Raw genomic sequence first — 14,636 nt, forward strand, 5'->3', positions numbered from 1 at the left:
CACGGCACGACAACGCTCCAATGCTTCGTGTATTGTTTGGGTGTACTTCTGGTTTTCGCAATGACGGATGCAGGGTGAGTGGTATCCAGTGAGATGAAAATTGGGTCTGAGGGACGGATAGGTGACCAAGGGGTTCCTTATATACCTTTCCTTGGTGCCACTCGCAAGCCTCAAGTAGGGTGGTGGTAAGCAGTGTTCTACTGAAGACCGCGCCACAGTCCACTGACGCTTGCGATTTCCAAGACGCTTGGGCGGGATGCGCGGTGGACAAGAACCACTAAAGAGCGAGGTTCCTTTCTTGTGAATTCTGGCGACATGGCCAATGAGGCTGGAGCAGCTCAACACGTCGGCTTAAACCGTGACATCATCAGGAAAACCCTCCTAAGCTAATTATGTCTAATCATGTCTAATCCCGCATAATTATGCAGGATTAGCTGCATTATGCAGTTCTATCTAATTATACAAGTTAGGTTTGTCCCCTAGCTAATTAGACATAATTATTGCCAATCAGACAACATCATCTCTTGTTAGATGGCAGTTATGTTGCAAGCACATCACACCATTTCCAGGATAGCACAAAGAGCATGGAGATATATTCACAATGTAGCTAGAGACAGGCATGTAAATACAATTTCTCTGCCCACATCAGCCTATCACTTCTGCCCTCCCCCTCCCTTCCCCCAAAGCCGGCTAGGAAAGCTTCCAATGGCAGATCAGCATAAGAGAAGCACCAACAATGCATAGGTACAGCAGATCATTCAGTCATCAGAACACACCTGTATATGACACCACCTGGATGCAGATCCAGGCATGAGAAAATATGGCCTGCTATACAGCATCATCAGCCACCACCATAACCAGGAAGGAGCGACAACTTACTCCAGGCAGACACGGGGTAGATATTCGGCCAAGGGCAAAACCGCGCACAAGGTGCAGGCATGCATACGACTCATCGGGACAAGCGCCGGGGACAGTGAAGGTGCAGACTCACAGTGGGAACGGCAAGGCACACCATCAGAGACAACAGAAATAGAAATAGCTCCACAATATTGAGTACATACCTATCCAACCAGGTCTGGAGTTTCGCATACACCCATGCAAGCAGGAAGTAGTGTTTTATATCCCACATCACGGCCAACCTATAAATCAATGGATGTCGTGCAGAATTCGTCCAAACTGACTGTATTCACCTTACACAGCATGCGTACAAAGCTCGGTGCACACATGAGCTGATGGTAGACCGGCACTTCATTCAGCACATGTCATATCCGCAGTGTTGAACAGGACCCGGTCAATGGAGTGACGAGGATCCGGAGAACGCGCCGCAGCCGTCATAAGAACCTGTCGTCATGAGACTTCACGGGCGAACGACCATGAATGGAGTGACTCGAACGTACCCAGAGAGGTCGCCCGCGACGCCCTGCATAAGTCAAGCCCCGGAGTACAGACGAGCCCGCACGCGAGCCGGCGCGTGAGTATGGAACTGGAAAGCTCCTGGCGAGAGGCAAGGGAATGATTCCATGAGATCGAGGTGACAACGGTGAAGCGAGGAATGAAAATGAGAGACGACGCGAATGTTGAACACGGCGGATTGAATCGGAGTTCAAAACGCGGTATCAACAATGTCATGTGACCGGCTGCTCATAACCGGATGACCGGGCGGTGAGCAGAAAGCGCTAAGTCCGTTCTTGATAGTGAATGGCACGAGGAAATCCGCAGGTGCTGCGATGCGTACCCGTATCGAACCTGCGCGCAAATCCGCGTTGACGGGCCGGGTATGGGTATGCGGGTACCCGCGGGTCTCGGTTTTGAGAGCGCGTTAAACGACTCGGACCTGTTCTCGATACCAGTCCGGTCACAGGTGCGGCGAAACGCGACCCGTACCTGTACCCGCTGGTACCCTTACCCATGACATGCTCGGGTTACGGGAACCCTTGCCATTCACTTTCAAGATGAACTTGAATGCTGACTCGAGCTCCCGAATGCCTGCCATTGTGTACAACACTAGCTCCAGCCAAATAATCCCCTGCGCAGTACTCGGTGATGGGGCAGATGCTATGGAAGGTACGTAACTATTCCGTGAACCACTTTGCATCCTTGCACCATAGCTTTGACCAGTTCACCAGATGGATCCGCATGAACAAGTCGATGAAGGTCATCTATTACGGGAGTTGCTAATAAATGTATATAGTGTTTTCTTGAATGGGTCACGTAGATTAGATGTCAGTCATTCTAGATTATGCAACAATTATATGCTTTAGAAGGACTTTTTGCCATCATACATAATTTTGTCTAAATTATGTCTAATTAGCTTGGGAGGGTTTTCCTGATGATAGGATTAGCTAGTTGTTGTCAATTGTTGTGGGAGAATAAACTCCGTAGCTTAGAGGCTGACTGCTGGGGGCAATAAACCTGCTCTGCCCTCTTCCAGTACACCTATCATGTACAAATGTGCGGCATACATTGCTGAGAAGGGCAGGCATGTTATACGACCCTTTACATCTTCAGTTCTTCAGGTGATGTCGAGCCATTGTTGTTAGATGCTCGAACAGGCAGGGGCAAAACCGACTCGGCCGCCTAGGCACAGACAGGAGGATCACGCAATCGCATAACTTGGACTCGCCGACTCAGTCGCGAGACTAGCATTCCAAACTATTATGGACAGGAGTCGAAGCACTCAGTTGCTACTTGTGGGTCTATGAGAGTAAGTGCATTTGGTCCTTCTCCGATTCCAGTTCGGGCAATGCTTCGATTCGGAATAACCAAGCACTGCTGGCAACGCTTTGCCGGAGTGATGGCACTCATTTCACCCGTTCCGCCTGTGCCCGTTGGTCCGTACAGGGAACTGGAGTAACAGAAAAACAGATTCCCTTAATATATACCACCAACCATGATCTCCTTGAATGGGAGGCGCGGTGTGGCTTGAAGGTCTGATCGTATTGGGATAGCACATCCTCGCTATACGTTACTGCAATCACGCCGGTAACAGAGATCCAGGTACAATACTTAAGTATGAATCCAAACCGAAGAACCAGCCCCGGGACAGTTGGGTACCACACTGAGCTGCAGAACGATTTCGTAAGACGATATAATGCAGGAACATGGATGGTCGTTAGATGTACCACGGTCTGCTTGTCAGGATACCCTTCTTCGATGTACACGATACCGTCACCACTGGCAGTCTGTGTACTGACAGGGTATCAAGTGAGTATTACAGCTTTGAAGTAAAACTGGACCTATCACAGACATATAGTTGTGGGATCCCACGGGAGAGGGGAGAAAGTCTTCCTTCACCAACTTCCATTCGTAATGTTGATCCGTCAGAATGACCGGGTTTGGACCGGAGGTAACGAATCGACCCTCAATCCCGATGGTATAATTCCCGTTGTCAAGTTCATTGAAAGTCCACTGAAGTGCGAGAAACGAACAAGATCAATATCCACTCTAGATATACCTGGCAAGATTAATTCACCTTGACCGGAGGTGTGCCTTCAAGGAATAACATCACAAAAACACCTCTGTGGTTAACGGGACGACTTGAAAAGCTGCCATCATTGAATCGGGGAGCTTCGATGAAGTACTCGCCGCTGGGGAGAGGCTCAGACATCGTACTTGCAGGTTGAACTGAACGAACTCTAGTGGAGGCATGGTATTTAAACCTGATTGGTGGTCAGTGAAATCACATAATGCGTCACCTGGCGTCCTCAGTGTTCCCGGGCCATGGATGAACACCTCTGGCACTTTACGGGATGAAATGTATGGGAACGTCGACTAACTGACTTGCACGATTCCGGCTGCTTCATGTTTTACTCAATGCTTGCTGGTAATAATGTACCTTCGGGTATGCAGCCGACCTGTGACTAGACCCTGGAGTTTGTTAGCCTGGAAGCGAAGGTCGCGGGAGCGGGGCTATGGGTCAGCAGTTGGGCAGTTCACATACCAGGCATCTATCTTTCCCGGAAGCGATGCAGCGGGATATTCATTGAGTGTTCCGAGCAGTTCTTCTACTGAATTAAGTTACGCAGGAACTTTTGACCGTTCCACTCACCCAAATACGGCTCGTCTCTTACTTTATAAATCTTGCTGTAGCATGGTTCGATATACGGTGACGCAATCTTGAGTCCTTTGCATTCCATATGGAGAGAGAACCAATTGTACAGGTGACTCATCTAATCCTAAGCTTGCCTCACTTTCAGCTCCGCGGTGCATTCTGAGCCTCGGCAAGCTATATACTGAAGGAGCTTGAATCGAATCAGGCGCGAATACCCATGTTATCGCGTGAGTCGCTATGTGGTACGTATGAACGTCGTATTTGTTAGTGACTGGACTGGAGTAGCGACGTTCTTATAACTTACTGGGGATCCCAGATCCGCAGGTTCTTGGCATGCCATGGGGAATGCTACCGAAAAGATGGGTCATGTGTACGCAAGCGTCGTTCTCCCGGAAAACTGTGGGGGGTGTGGAGAGTGCACTGCAAATGTCCGCAGAACTACTGTTGCGACTGAACAGAAAATGGAATAACGTACCAGGTAAACCTTGTCCCTGGAGAGTGAACGGTATGAATAACCTGGTGATAGTAATCGCCCAGCAAATACCACTGCTGTGGGTTCGCTGCATCCGTTTTTTATTGGTGTTTCAAGCTTTAGAGCCGTCTATGAGCGGATGCCCCCCGAACAGGGCCAAGTATCTTCGTGTCACCGAACACAGAGCATCACTGGCATAGCCTACGGCACCACACACAAGGGACGAGCACAACCGAAGCAGATATTTACAAAACATCACTTGCCTGTAGAAGTCACTTGGGAGGAACTTCTGCTGATGAATGTTGATACTTCGGCGGAATAGGGCAAGGGCAACGCTACGAGGAGTCGAAACGAAAACGTACCTTTGAGGTAATGATATACCGCGCGTCGTGAATATTGAGGTGTCCCGTGGAGCTTCAAGTTGTTTGGCCGTAATCTTAGGGAGAGGATATTCCAGACATACAGCACGACACGCTCATGCAGACGAATGCCAGTGAGACTACCAGTAATGAGACATAACGCTGAGAGTCATGTTCGGCGCCTAGTGCGCCAATTGGGAGCGTAACGAGGCCCTCACGTTCAATGTCCATGGGAACTTGAAGATACCCTGCAATTGTGCGCCAGCTGCGTTGCTTTACTATTTCACAAATTGAGATGAAGGTCGTCACCTCGACGGGGATTGATTCCTCGCTCCTCCCGGCCGTTGGTCCAGTGTCCTGTATCGAACCTAACCTGCCAGGCATTGGCCAAGTTGGACGAGTTGTCGGTCAACGGGCGCTTATTCAGCGTCTATCTGATTGGTCCAGTACGAAGTTCGCAAAGTTCCCGCCTCTGTCCCAAGTGACACGTCTATGACATGTAGCAGATGGTTCTCGCAAGGACTATGTAGTATTCTTCTGTACTATAGTTGCCCAGTTAGAGGTGAGTTTCCGAAGACCGCCGAGGACGCCCAGCTATCTACCTACCGTGATGCCACGCCCGGAGGCGTACAGGCAGTACTTGCGACCAGCAGAAACAAGGTCTCGACGAGATCCGACGAGTCATTTATCGAAGTCTATAGTGAACAAGGGCTTGCGTGTCGGATTGAAGTGTCAGTGTCATGCATCCATGCGATGACGGTGAAAGGTTTCAACTCGGCAAGTCCCTCGGAAAGTCCAGACGACTTATCGGGATGATTTCGCGACCTCTCATGATTCGCATTTGCTAGGATGATAAATCTCTGCAAAATAGTAACGGTCGCGATACACGTAAGAGATCACGACTTTCTGTCTGTGCCGACAGGTGAGGGGCATGAGCATAGAGAGATTCACTGTTACTCATGTCGTTCATCCAGAGAGATGGAGGTAAATGATAAACATCGATTATTGGCACATTAGAGTATGCCAGGGTTATACTATAGGAATAATATGCTAGAACTTCAATGCCGCAACTGTCGTGCTCGCCTGAATGCGCGTACATCCCGAGCTCAAGATGGAGTGACTCAAATGATGTTGATCGATCGAATAAATTCCCGACCAAGTCGTGCTCGCAATGATGCCCGGCTATTGAGACTGAAGATGGCATGAGATTTCACAAATAGCTATGCTTTGTCGAGACGACTCACGATGCTAGCATGCAATTAATGTACGCTGGAAACGTGGACCAGGTCAGTTCAGGGCGCAACTCACAGAACAGATCACTGACTCTTTGCAATTATGAAGTATATGCCAATATAGACTGCTTTCCCGTGGGCACTCACCCGACTTGCGACAACCTATGCAATCCCTGCTTCAGCACCACACCTGCAAGAATCTGTCTTAGGCTATCACATCACTCACGGCAATTAGATAGATAGCCTGAACGATACTGTAGAAAAGACGCTCGTCAGTCCATGCCCATGATCGAGCACTGAGAAGCATACCACGATAACAGGCCTGTTGCGACGGTATACCTTAAGATAGTACTAACCAACCAGCTGGCAGCAACGGCGCAGAACACATCAGTCTGAAGGTCTGAAATTCTCGTGTCAACCCTACTTCGAGACTTTAAGCCCTCCCTCCCTTGGTTTGCGCAGGACAAAGCACATGGTGGTGGTGGTGGCAATGTCGGTGATTATGTAGAAGCTAGCGCTCAGGCAAGTAAGAGCCTACAGTACAGGTCGGGTCAGGCTTGAGTCGAAGTCAGTCTCTTCCACTTACTGCCAATTCCTGCTCGCTATCAAAGACATAGAAACGTCGACCTTGTATGCTTGGTAGGTGCATTAGCATATGTTGAGAGCTGACACAATTGACGTTTACCAATATATAAGATACACTTGCGTGGAATAAATGTCAGGAATGGCTTCTTGAACAGTAACATTTCCGACTTACCCATGGACAGAGCTAGGACCGCGAACGTGTCAAACATCGTCAGATCGGATACTCTGGGCGTAAACAGCATAGCTCGTGCTTGGCCCCAGTACAGCTGGTACAAGCTAGGTAATGGTTCAATAAGCGCAGCTTTCCACTGAGTAGCGCCTCACAAGTAACAGACTGGATTTCCTGTGACGAACTGCAATCTCCCATGAGCTGGTCCTTTGGGATGACGCCAGTCGAAGGACCTTACATTTCCATATCCGGATTATGAAAAAGCTGGAAACCGCAGAGTTCTATCAAAGGAAATAGCCGCGTGCTAGCCCGTATACGGACCATTCAACGATGAAGGAGCATAATTCCTATTTATGTTTTCAGTACTGAATGTCAAATCCAAGTCATGATGCACATACGGTCGGTATCGCGGACGCCTTGGATACCTGGGTATGAGAGTGCGGGGTTTGAATGAAGATATCGTCACTTACATACAGACTCCTGGGTGATCTGTTGTCTAGCTAAAGACAATTAGATAAAACAGGAGAGCTTACCAGACAACATCAGCACATACGGCGGAATCTCCATTGCATCTTGCGATGAGGTACCACCACAGTAGATGACCCAGGAGACACTGTTGCAAAGTGTCCATCTGTTCGGAGCATCCATGAGACGATGATGATATCCGCGAGTATAAAGGCCCACCAGCCAGATGAACCCGACCTTCGTCATCCGTGAGAATCGGTCCGCATGTAAGTAGACGTGGTAACTCACGAAACACTTCATGGCTAGACCATCGTCGTACGTGACGTAATAGTTGACGGCCTGCGCGATCGTTACGCCGTACAACCTACCACAATCATCAATGAACGACGGGAGGACTGGTCGCATAACAGAACTACTCACATGCTGGAGACAGTAGCCCCGATGAGGGCCGGCCCAAGCGTCGTCATCCTACAAGAAGTTCAAGATGAATGCGCGGACAGCACTCACAGATACATCCGAACGAATGCTGATATAATATTCGAAGATAAGGTTCGAGTGCTTGCAGACTCCGGAATCGGAGAACAGATGTTCTCCGGTGATATCGCTACCGCGAACGGTCCCAGAGGCGGGACACTCAGTGGAACCTGTCCACTTCGGATGCGAATACCTCTGCGAGCAGTCGAGCGCCGGGGTATGAGGCGGCATGATCTCGTGAAGATGGCATACTGCTCTAGTTATACGCCTCCGTGAAACATCACGATCAGAGTACTCTTCTAGTTTGAATCGCGTGTACAGTCACGCACTCGTTCCAGAAAGGACACTGCAACCCACGTCCTGTCAACGCTACATTTCGCTAGTGCAATTGGGTAGCCAGGAAGCGCAATCGCGAAGGAGGGGACAGAGCGATGGAACACCCGAGTTGCTACGAGCGGAAGAGCAGTTAGGTATGCTGTTGGTGTTTCAGAGCTTTTGCGCAGAGCGAATAACGAGCTCCTGGGTGAAGATGAGTTTAATACATACACTCGGTCAATTACCGATAGGACCCGCCCGACTTCAGAGGAATGCCTCATCACCAAATTAACCTTGCCCAATCATGAATAAGCAGCGCATAGACGTCTCACTTGCCACCCGGCGGCCAGGCAGCATCTTCCCCAGACCACTCGCATCGCTGTGGAGCCAGGACACACGCATATGCAGCGGCGCTCAGCAACACCAACACGACTCACTGTGACCAATGATCAAGTCGACGACAGTACTCTCCCCCCTGCGCACCCCCCAGCAAGTACTAACTGGGCCGTGCGCGGCGATGAGAGCAGTGGGTCTACATCGACGAGGACGTACGTGTACGAACGGCGAGTCGGAGCTAGCCCTGGGACAGGTGCGAGGCCATCACCCGTTCTCGCGACGCGCCCTTGCGCTCGAGTCGAACTGTGACGACCGAAGGCGTTTGGGCTTCGGCCTCGCGCGTGATGGCCCCGAGAACCAGCCAGCGATCCCGAGCACGTTACAGAACCAGCTCCTCATCAAATGCTTCGCGTCGACCCTGTGGGCAACCCTCGGACGGCCCAAAGCCGAGAAAGAGGCTTCCCTTTTCGTCGAGGATAGCAACAGTCCTGGGTGAGCGGCAGCATACGCACGATCAATATCGGGGGAAACGCACCAGATCGATGCCAAGGCATCCGTACAATGTCATTAATACTACTAGTGGGGGCTCATATCGCAGGCCAGTCTCCGTCTGCGGGAAGCCACGTCTGTTAGTGAGCCATGCTGACGAGCTCCCAAAGTCAAAAGGCTGCGACAGCAGACACAGAGTGTCGCATGGCGCGCAGAACTAGTACTTCGGGTATTCAGCGCTCAGCAGTGGGCGTGAACATTCCGTATATAGGGTCCACCCGAAACATCCATGCCCCCGCACATCGAGAACCGACATCCGCTCCGGGTCCGCTGGCACCATGCACTTGCGTCTCTCCGCCAGCGCGGGCACCGCCCGTCGGACAAAGATGGCGTCCCGGGACGCGACACGGCCGGCGCGGGGTTACGATATATGCGCCCGGCAGGGAAACGTGCATGATTTCCCGAGGCCTATACATGCATGCAGGATATCAGCCGTCAGTCGTGGCTCGCCGGTGGGTCTGCGCCTGGCAACAGTGTCGGTCGGAGAGGGGATCACGGGCGAGGGCGGGGGGCGAGCGCCTTGGCCTGTGCGAGGACGGGTGCGGGATATAAAATCGTGTCTCCCGCGCAGCACGGGAACTCACCTCTGTGAGTGCGTCGAGCTCGGCGTGAAGAACGTGCGCCCGGGAACAGCCAGCTCGTCCCGCCATGCTCCTCCGTATTCCAGCAAAGTCGGTCCACCACCGGGCGAGTGGGTCCCGGGGGAGAGATGCCCCGCACGCCCCGAGTCGTATACGCGCTCTACTAAGCCAGAAAGCTGTACTTACCCGCGAACCGCAGGAGCGTCTATAAATGCGACTGACACCTACGCGTTTAGGATATCGGAGGCGGATATTGGAGGGTTTTCTACGTGTTGGACATGATATCATTGGCGAGGCCCCAGTGCCCGCAGCACGCGCGCCAACCCAGCGCAGCGCGCATTGTCGAGCGGGATCCCACCTAACCACCCGGCGAGCGCCCGGGCCGTCGAGTACTGTATCCGCGCCGAGGACGAGCCAACAATAACAATGTCCCCCCGTCAATGGCCTCGCTCTCCATGCAATCGTGTGCGCGAGTGGGGGTCATCCCACCGCCGGCACACTCCCCCTGGCAGATTGATCTGATAAGACCGGAGAGCGAACGTCGAGCATCCTGTGTCTGCAGGGCGCAGCGAGGCACCAGACCAGGCGCCTCGAAATCTGCCATCAGCGCGAGGCACTCGTTGGACAGGAGGATGGGAGGACGAACGCTAAACATAGCCCGTCGGCCGCGGGGTCCCGGGCTCGCACTCGCCTCCGCAGCCAATGAGGACGGGGTACACATGCGCACACATCTCCCGGAGGGCCGAGGCAGTCTGTCGCTGACGAGAGGCTCGAGGGGCGAAGACGAGCATGAGGCAGACTCGCGTCAGGGCGGGGCTGCGAGACGTCATGCAGAATTCGAGGAGGAATGTCGTGATCAAACTCGACGCGGTGATTCCGAGTTCGACGCGGGACGCTCAGGCTGATATGTAGGATGCATGTCCACCGGAACGTTCAAGACATTCGAATACGTGTTCGCGATTGGCCAGTGCGGTCGGTTATCTCTGGGGTAGCTGCTGCCACGCCGGGGGATGTGACTCCAGAGGAAAGACGTCCGTGCAGGTGACGCGACTAGGTAGATTCGAGCTAAAGCAAAGCTTATCGGGTGATTACTGGCAGGGCAAGCCTCCGAGAACGCAGGCTGGATCACTCTATCCAGCCGCTCGCTGCCTCACTCACACCATTATCGCCAACGTAAAGCGGACCCCACAGACCATCGCCCCTGTACGAGCCCACTTACGCCAAACACTCGCAGGCAGGGTTTCCTGTCATCGGAAGCAACTTACATACCACCCAAACCGCGAAATGAAAAACCGAAGGCAAGCACGCTGCACCGCCACGGGCGCTACGTCATCGGGCGTGTCCCTTTCCCGACCCTTGACACGCTTACCTAATGGACAGCAATGCCGGGTGCGCCGCCTCCACCGCCGCCGCCCCCATAAATTTGCGACGGGCACTGCCCGGCGTTGTCCCTTGCTACGACTGGGCGACAGCAGCGGACTCGACTAGCAGCAGCAGGCTTGCCTGGCTCGGGCGCATCGTTTGACAGCACACAAACGTGCCAGGGCAGTCAGACTTCTCGGGTTCTGGTCTTTTCCTGATATCAGGGCAGGCAGGCCTCGGTATCGCCAGCGCGGCTTTCTCTCGCTCGCTCGTGCTTTGCTATCTAAAGCGTTTCTATCTAAACTCAACAGACCTTGACCCACCCACCCACCTGCTTCACCATGGCGCTCCAGTCCTGTAATTGAGACCGCCGGGTCGCCAGCAGACCGCCTACTCGCCCGCACACACACACACACAAGCTTCGACCCCGTATACCCCGCATACCAGTACACCATACACCATCCCGTCGCTAGTACCATACCACAATCCCATCGCGCCAGTTATGACTCAGACTCCACCCCGCCCGATCCTCAAGCGCTCGCAGCACTCGCACTCCGCCCCGCGCCCCGCCGTGCACTTCCCGCCCTCGCCCGTCCTCACGCGCACGTTCGCCGCGCACTCGCCCGCGTCGTACGACCGCTCGCCGATCGTCGTCGCGCCCAACGCGTGCGCGCTCCCCGCGCGCGGGTGCCCCGGGCGCACGTACCTCCCGCTCGACGCCGATACACCTGCTACCACCCCCGCCGCCAAGGTCGGCAAGACGAGCGGGCGGCACGTCCACCCGCGGCGGTGTAATGTGAGTATATGCTGTCCTCCGGTTGTGATAATGCGACCGGCGCTGACGCACGTCACCAGACGCCGCCCGCGTCCGACAACGGGGGATCGTCGGGCGAAGGCACACGCGCCTTCCCCAGCCTCCACGCGCCGTCCCCTCCCCCTCCCCCGCCCGCGTCCCCTTCGCACCCCCGCCGCCGCGCACGCTCGCGCTCGCCGTCCCCCCCGCCGCCCCTGCCCGCGCTCGTGGCGGACCTCTCGTCCGAGTCGGACGAGTCCGACGGGTTCATCGCGCCCCTGCTGTCCGAGCTGGACGCCGCGTCCCCGTTCTTCGCGCCGCGCCCGCGCGGCGCCTTTCTCAACGGGCCGCAGCTCGCCTTCCTCCCGCACTCGCCCGCGCGCGAGGACCCGCCCCCGCGCGAGGACCCGCCCCCGGACAAGCCGCGGAAGCCCAGGCTGCGCACGAGGCGGAGCAGAGTCGCCGTCGTCGGCGGCGAGGGCGACGGCGGGCGGTACAAGTCCCTGGCCGGGTGCTCGCTCAAGAGCTGCGAGCTCGAGGTGAAAGACGAGGGGTGTCTCGCTGGGTTCTGAGATCTGAGCTCCGGCGGAGATGGGATGGGATGGACTATGTACATGACGGCGTGCGCAGGTACTTTGTAGATACGTTAGACGTGATGACATAGAGCCGTTGTAGGAGATGGGGAGTCGGAGGGGTAATGCATTTGGCGGTGTTGTGGTATGCTTTGATGTTTGCCATGTTATGAATCTCATGTTTTGCTGCTGCTGCTCGTTTTGCTGTCGTTTGTTTCTGTGGTTTGTATTACTAGTACTAATATATGTCTAATTCCGTGTCGGGTAGTCAGAGTGTTAATGCTGCAAGCTGTTGCGTGTCAGTCAGGACTGCAACTGAGGCACTACTTGTCCACAGTAACGACTTTGCCCATACGGCGCAGTGTCATGCCCAACCTCTTCGAGGACCGAAACACTTCTGAGTTCCGGCGCCGTCCACAACGGCGAGCTCAGGCCTCCAAACGCACCGCCATGCCGTCGGAGCTCGCCCGGGCCGACGCTGTGCCACCCCCGGTGTGGCGGTGCCCGACGATGAGATAATGCGCGCTGACATCGCGCAGAGTCAAAAGCACTCGCGCGAGCGTCTCCCATTGCTTGCCAACTTTTCCGTCCAATCTTTTCTGGGTGTCCCGCGCCTCTGTCCTTGGGCGTTCCCGTCGCACAGAGTTTAGCATCAGAGCGATTTTAATGTCAAGCAGCGAAGAGCGCCTGTCGGAGGAATACGTCCAGGATGCGTTCCACAGCTACCTCAAGAGCTCGCTCACACAGGCCAAGGTCGAGCGGCTGCTCGACGTCGACATGCTCAGCAGCGCGGAAGGGGATCTCATGATCACCGGTACGCCCGTCCCTCCCATCGACCCCGCCCACGAGCTCACCAACCCCGTCCAGGCCCCGCACTATGCCTCTACTTCGCCGCGCTGCGGTGCACGACCCACCCGCCGTCCGTCCCGCTCCCGCGCATCAACAAGACCACGCCGCCGCTCGAGCTCACCGGCGACAACTGCCCGCGCCCGTTCATCGCCTTCCTCGCCGTCTGGGCGCACACCGTCCCCGAGATCCAGGCGCTCCCGCCCGAGCACCAGCACGACCTCGCGCGCGCCATCTGCGGCCTCCCCGCGCTCGCGGCCCCGCCCAACCCGCACCTCCCCCGCATCGCCGCCGATCTGCGCGCGGTGGCGATCGAGATCAGCCAGCGGCGCTCGTTCCAGGAGCGCTACTCCGCGGATCTGCAGGCGGCGATCGACGCGGGGGAGGGCGGCGGGGGCAGCGCGCGGAAGGTGCGCGCGTCGTTCGCGCCGCCGCCCGCGTACGACCCCAGCCCGTCGCCGTCGACGGGCTCACCGCACCCCTCGCCGCGCGCGGACGCGTTCGACCTGCCATCCCCACACGCCCCTTCGCACACGCACACCCGAACACCCTCGACGGCGTCCGGCTTCCTCTCGCCCGCCGGGCCGGAGTACCTCGACCCCAAGGCGCCGCTCGCCCGGCCCCCGTCCCCGTCGATACTCACGCCACACTCCCCCGCGATCGAGCTCATCCGCGAGACGCTCTACGCGTCGCTCGCGGACGTGCTCGCGCGCGCGCCCGCCATCCGCGCGCTGCTCGCGCGCGACCCGCCGCGCGCGTACTTCGCCGCGGTCGCGCTGGCGGTTCTGGACGTCGCGGCGACGTGCGTCACGCCCGAGGGCGACGTGGTCGGCGTGCTGGGGACACGGCTGACGCTGGCGGAGTGTCCGCCCGCGCTGCGGCCGTTCATGGTCGAGCTGGGGGGGATCGCGCGCGCGGCGAGGGAGATGGAGGAGCAGGATGACGAGGCGGCGATGCGGCTCGCCGCTGCCGGTGAAGACGTCCCCGCGCCCCGCCTGGAGAGGGTGCGCAATATGCTTGAGCGCGGGGTCGGGCACGATGCGGGGGAGCGGGAGCAGGGCAGGCGGAGTGTGGAAGGCAGGGCGGTGGCGTTTGCCAATAGGGTGAATGCGCTCGCGCTGGGGCTGACGCGGCTGCGCGCGTTTAGGGAGCGCCAGGGGGAGGTGTTCAAGGTCCTTGCTGGGGTGGGCACGTAGCGTTCCTGCCGGGAGCGGTGCTGATGTTTTTGGGGCTCTTGGTTCTGTAGCATGCGTGATTGGCTGTGGTTTGGTTAAATGGACGACTTGTAGCGAGTATAAGGAACGAATCTAGTGTATACCCATCTATTGATTATGTGTATGGAGAAGAACTAAATGCAATTTGTATCACCTCTCGCCTTCAACTTCCGCGCTGGCATCGTTCCCTCCGCATCCGCTGCCAACGTAAACCCGTGGATCCTCCCAGCTCCGATGATCGTGCTCAGCATCTTGCCACTG

At 55.8% G+C, this 14,636-nt stretch overlaps 5 protein-coding genes across 5 annotated transcripts in view; 3 read left to right on the forward strand and 2 right to left on the reverse strand.

The window, feature by feature from the left end:
- Positions 1-1,342, forward strand: part of GLOTRDRAFT_99128 (uncharacterized protein) — a 2,334-nt gene extending 992 nt beyond the window's left edge. Inside the window, exons 3-4 of the mRNA XM_007865835.1 lie at positions 1,062-1,139; positions 1,191-1,342. Coding sequence (XP_007864026.1) covers positions 1,062-1,139; positions 1,191-1,233 — 121 coding nt within the window. The 3' untranslated portion in view covers positions 1,234-1,342. The remainder of the gene's footprint in view (positions 1-1,061; positions 1,140-1,190) is intronic.
- Positions 1,343-3,006: 1,664 nt separating this feature from the next.
- On the reverse strand, positions 3,007-3,607 carry GLOTRDRAFT_127224 (uncharacterized protein; the record flags this gene model as incomplete). The annotated part of the gene is made up of 4 exons (XM_007865836.1): positions 3,007-3,063; positions 3,123-3,189; positions 3,248-3,408; positions 3,473-3,607. 4 exons carry the CDS (start codon positions 3,605-3,607, stop codon positions 3,007-3,009), a joined length of 420 nt encoding a protein of 139 aa, XP_007864027.1.
- Positions 3,608-6,003: 2,396 nt separating this feature from the next.
- On the reverse strand, positions 6,004-6,588 carry GLOTRDRAFT_104549 (uncharacterized protein; the record flags this gene model as incomplete). Its single annotated transcript, XM_007865837.1, has 6 exons — positions 6,004-6,073; positions 6,127-6,151; positions 6,207-6,276; positions 6,341-6,368; positions 6,424-6,477; positions 6,539-6,588. 6 exons carry the CDS (start codon positions 6,586-6,588, stop codon positions 6,004-6,006), a joined length of 297 nt encoding a protein of 98 aa, XP_007864028.1.
- A 4,465-nt stretch (positions 6,589-11,053) lies between these two features.
- Positions 11,054-12,623, forward strand: GLOTRDRAFT_137348 (uncharacterized protein). The gene is made up of 2 exons (XM_007865838.1): positions 11,054-11,746; positions 11,806-12,623. The coding sequence occupies exons 1-2, from the start codon at positions 11,453-11,455 to the stop codon at positions 12,313-12,315; spliced, it is 804 nt and encodes a 267-aa protein (XP_007864029.1). The 5' UTR covers positions 11,054-11,452; the 3' UTR covers positions 12,316-12,623.
- A 248-nt stretch (positions 12,624-12,871) lies between these two features.
- GLOTRDRAFT_110320 (uncharacterized protein) lies at positions 12,872-14,574 on the forward strand. The gene is made up of 2 exons (XM_007865839.1): positions 12,872-13,129; positions 13,183-14,574. The coding sequence occupies exons 1-2, from the start codon at positions 12,982-12,984 to the stop codon at positions 14,355-14,357; spliced, it is 1,323 nt and encodes a 440-aa protein (XP_007864030.1). The 5' UTR covers positions 12,872-12,981; the 3' UTR covers positions 14,358-14,574.
- Positions 14,575-14,636: the final 62 nt, after the last annotated feature.

The sequence above is a fragment of the Gloeophyllum trabeum genome, assembly GCF_000344685.1.
Source record: "Gloeophyllum trabeum ATCC 11539 unplaced genomic scaffold GLOTRscaffold_00004, whole genome shotgun sequence".
Taxonomy (NCBI): domain Eukaryota; kingdom Fungi; phylum Basidiomycota; class Agaricomycetes; order Gloeophyllales; family Gloeophyllaceae; genus Gloeophyllum; species Gloeophyllum trabeum.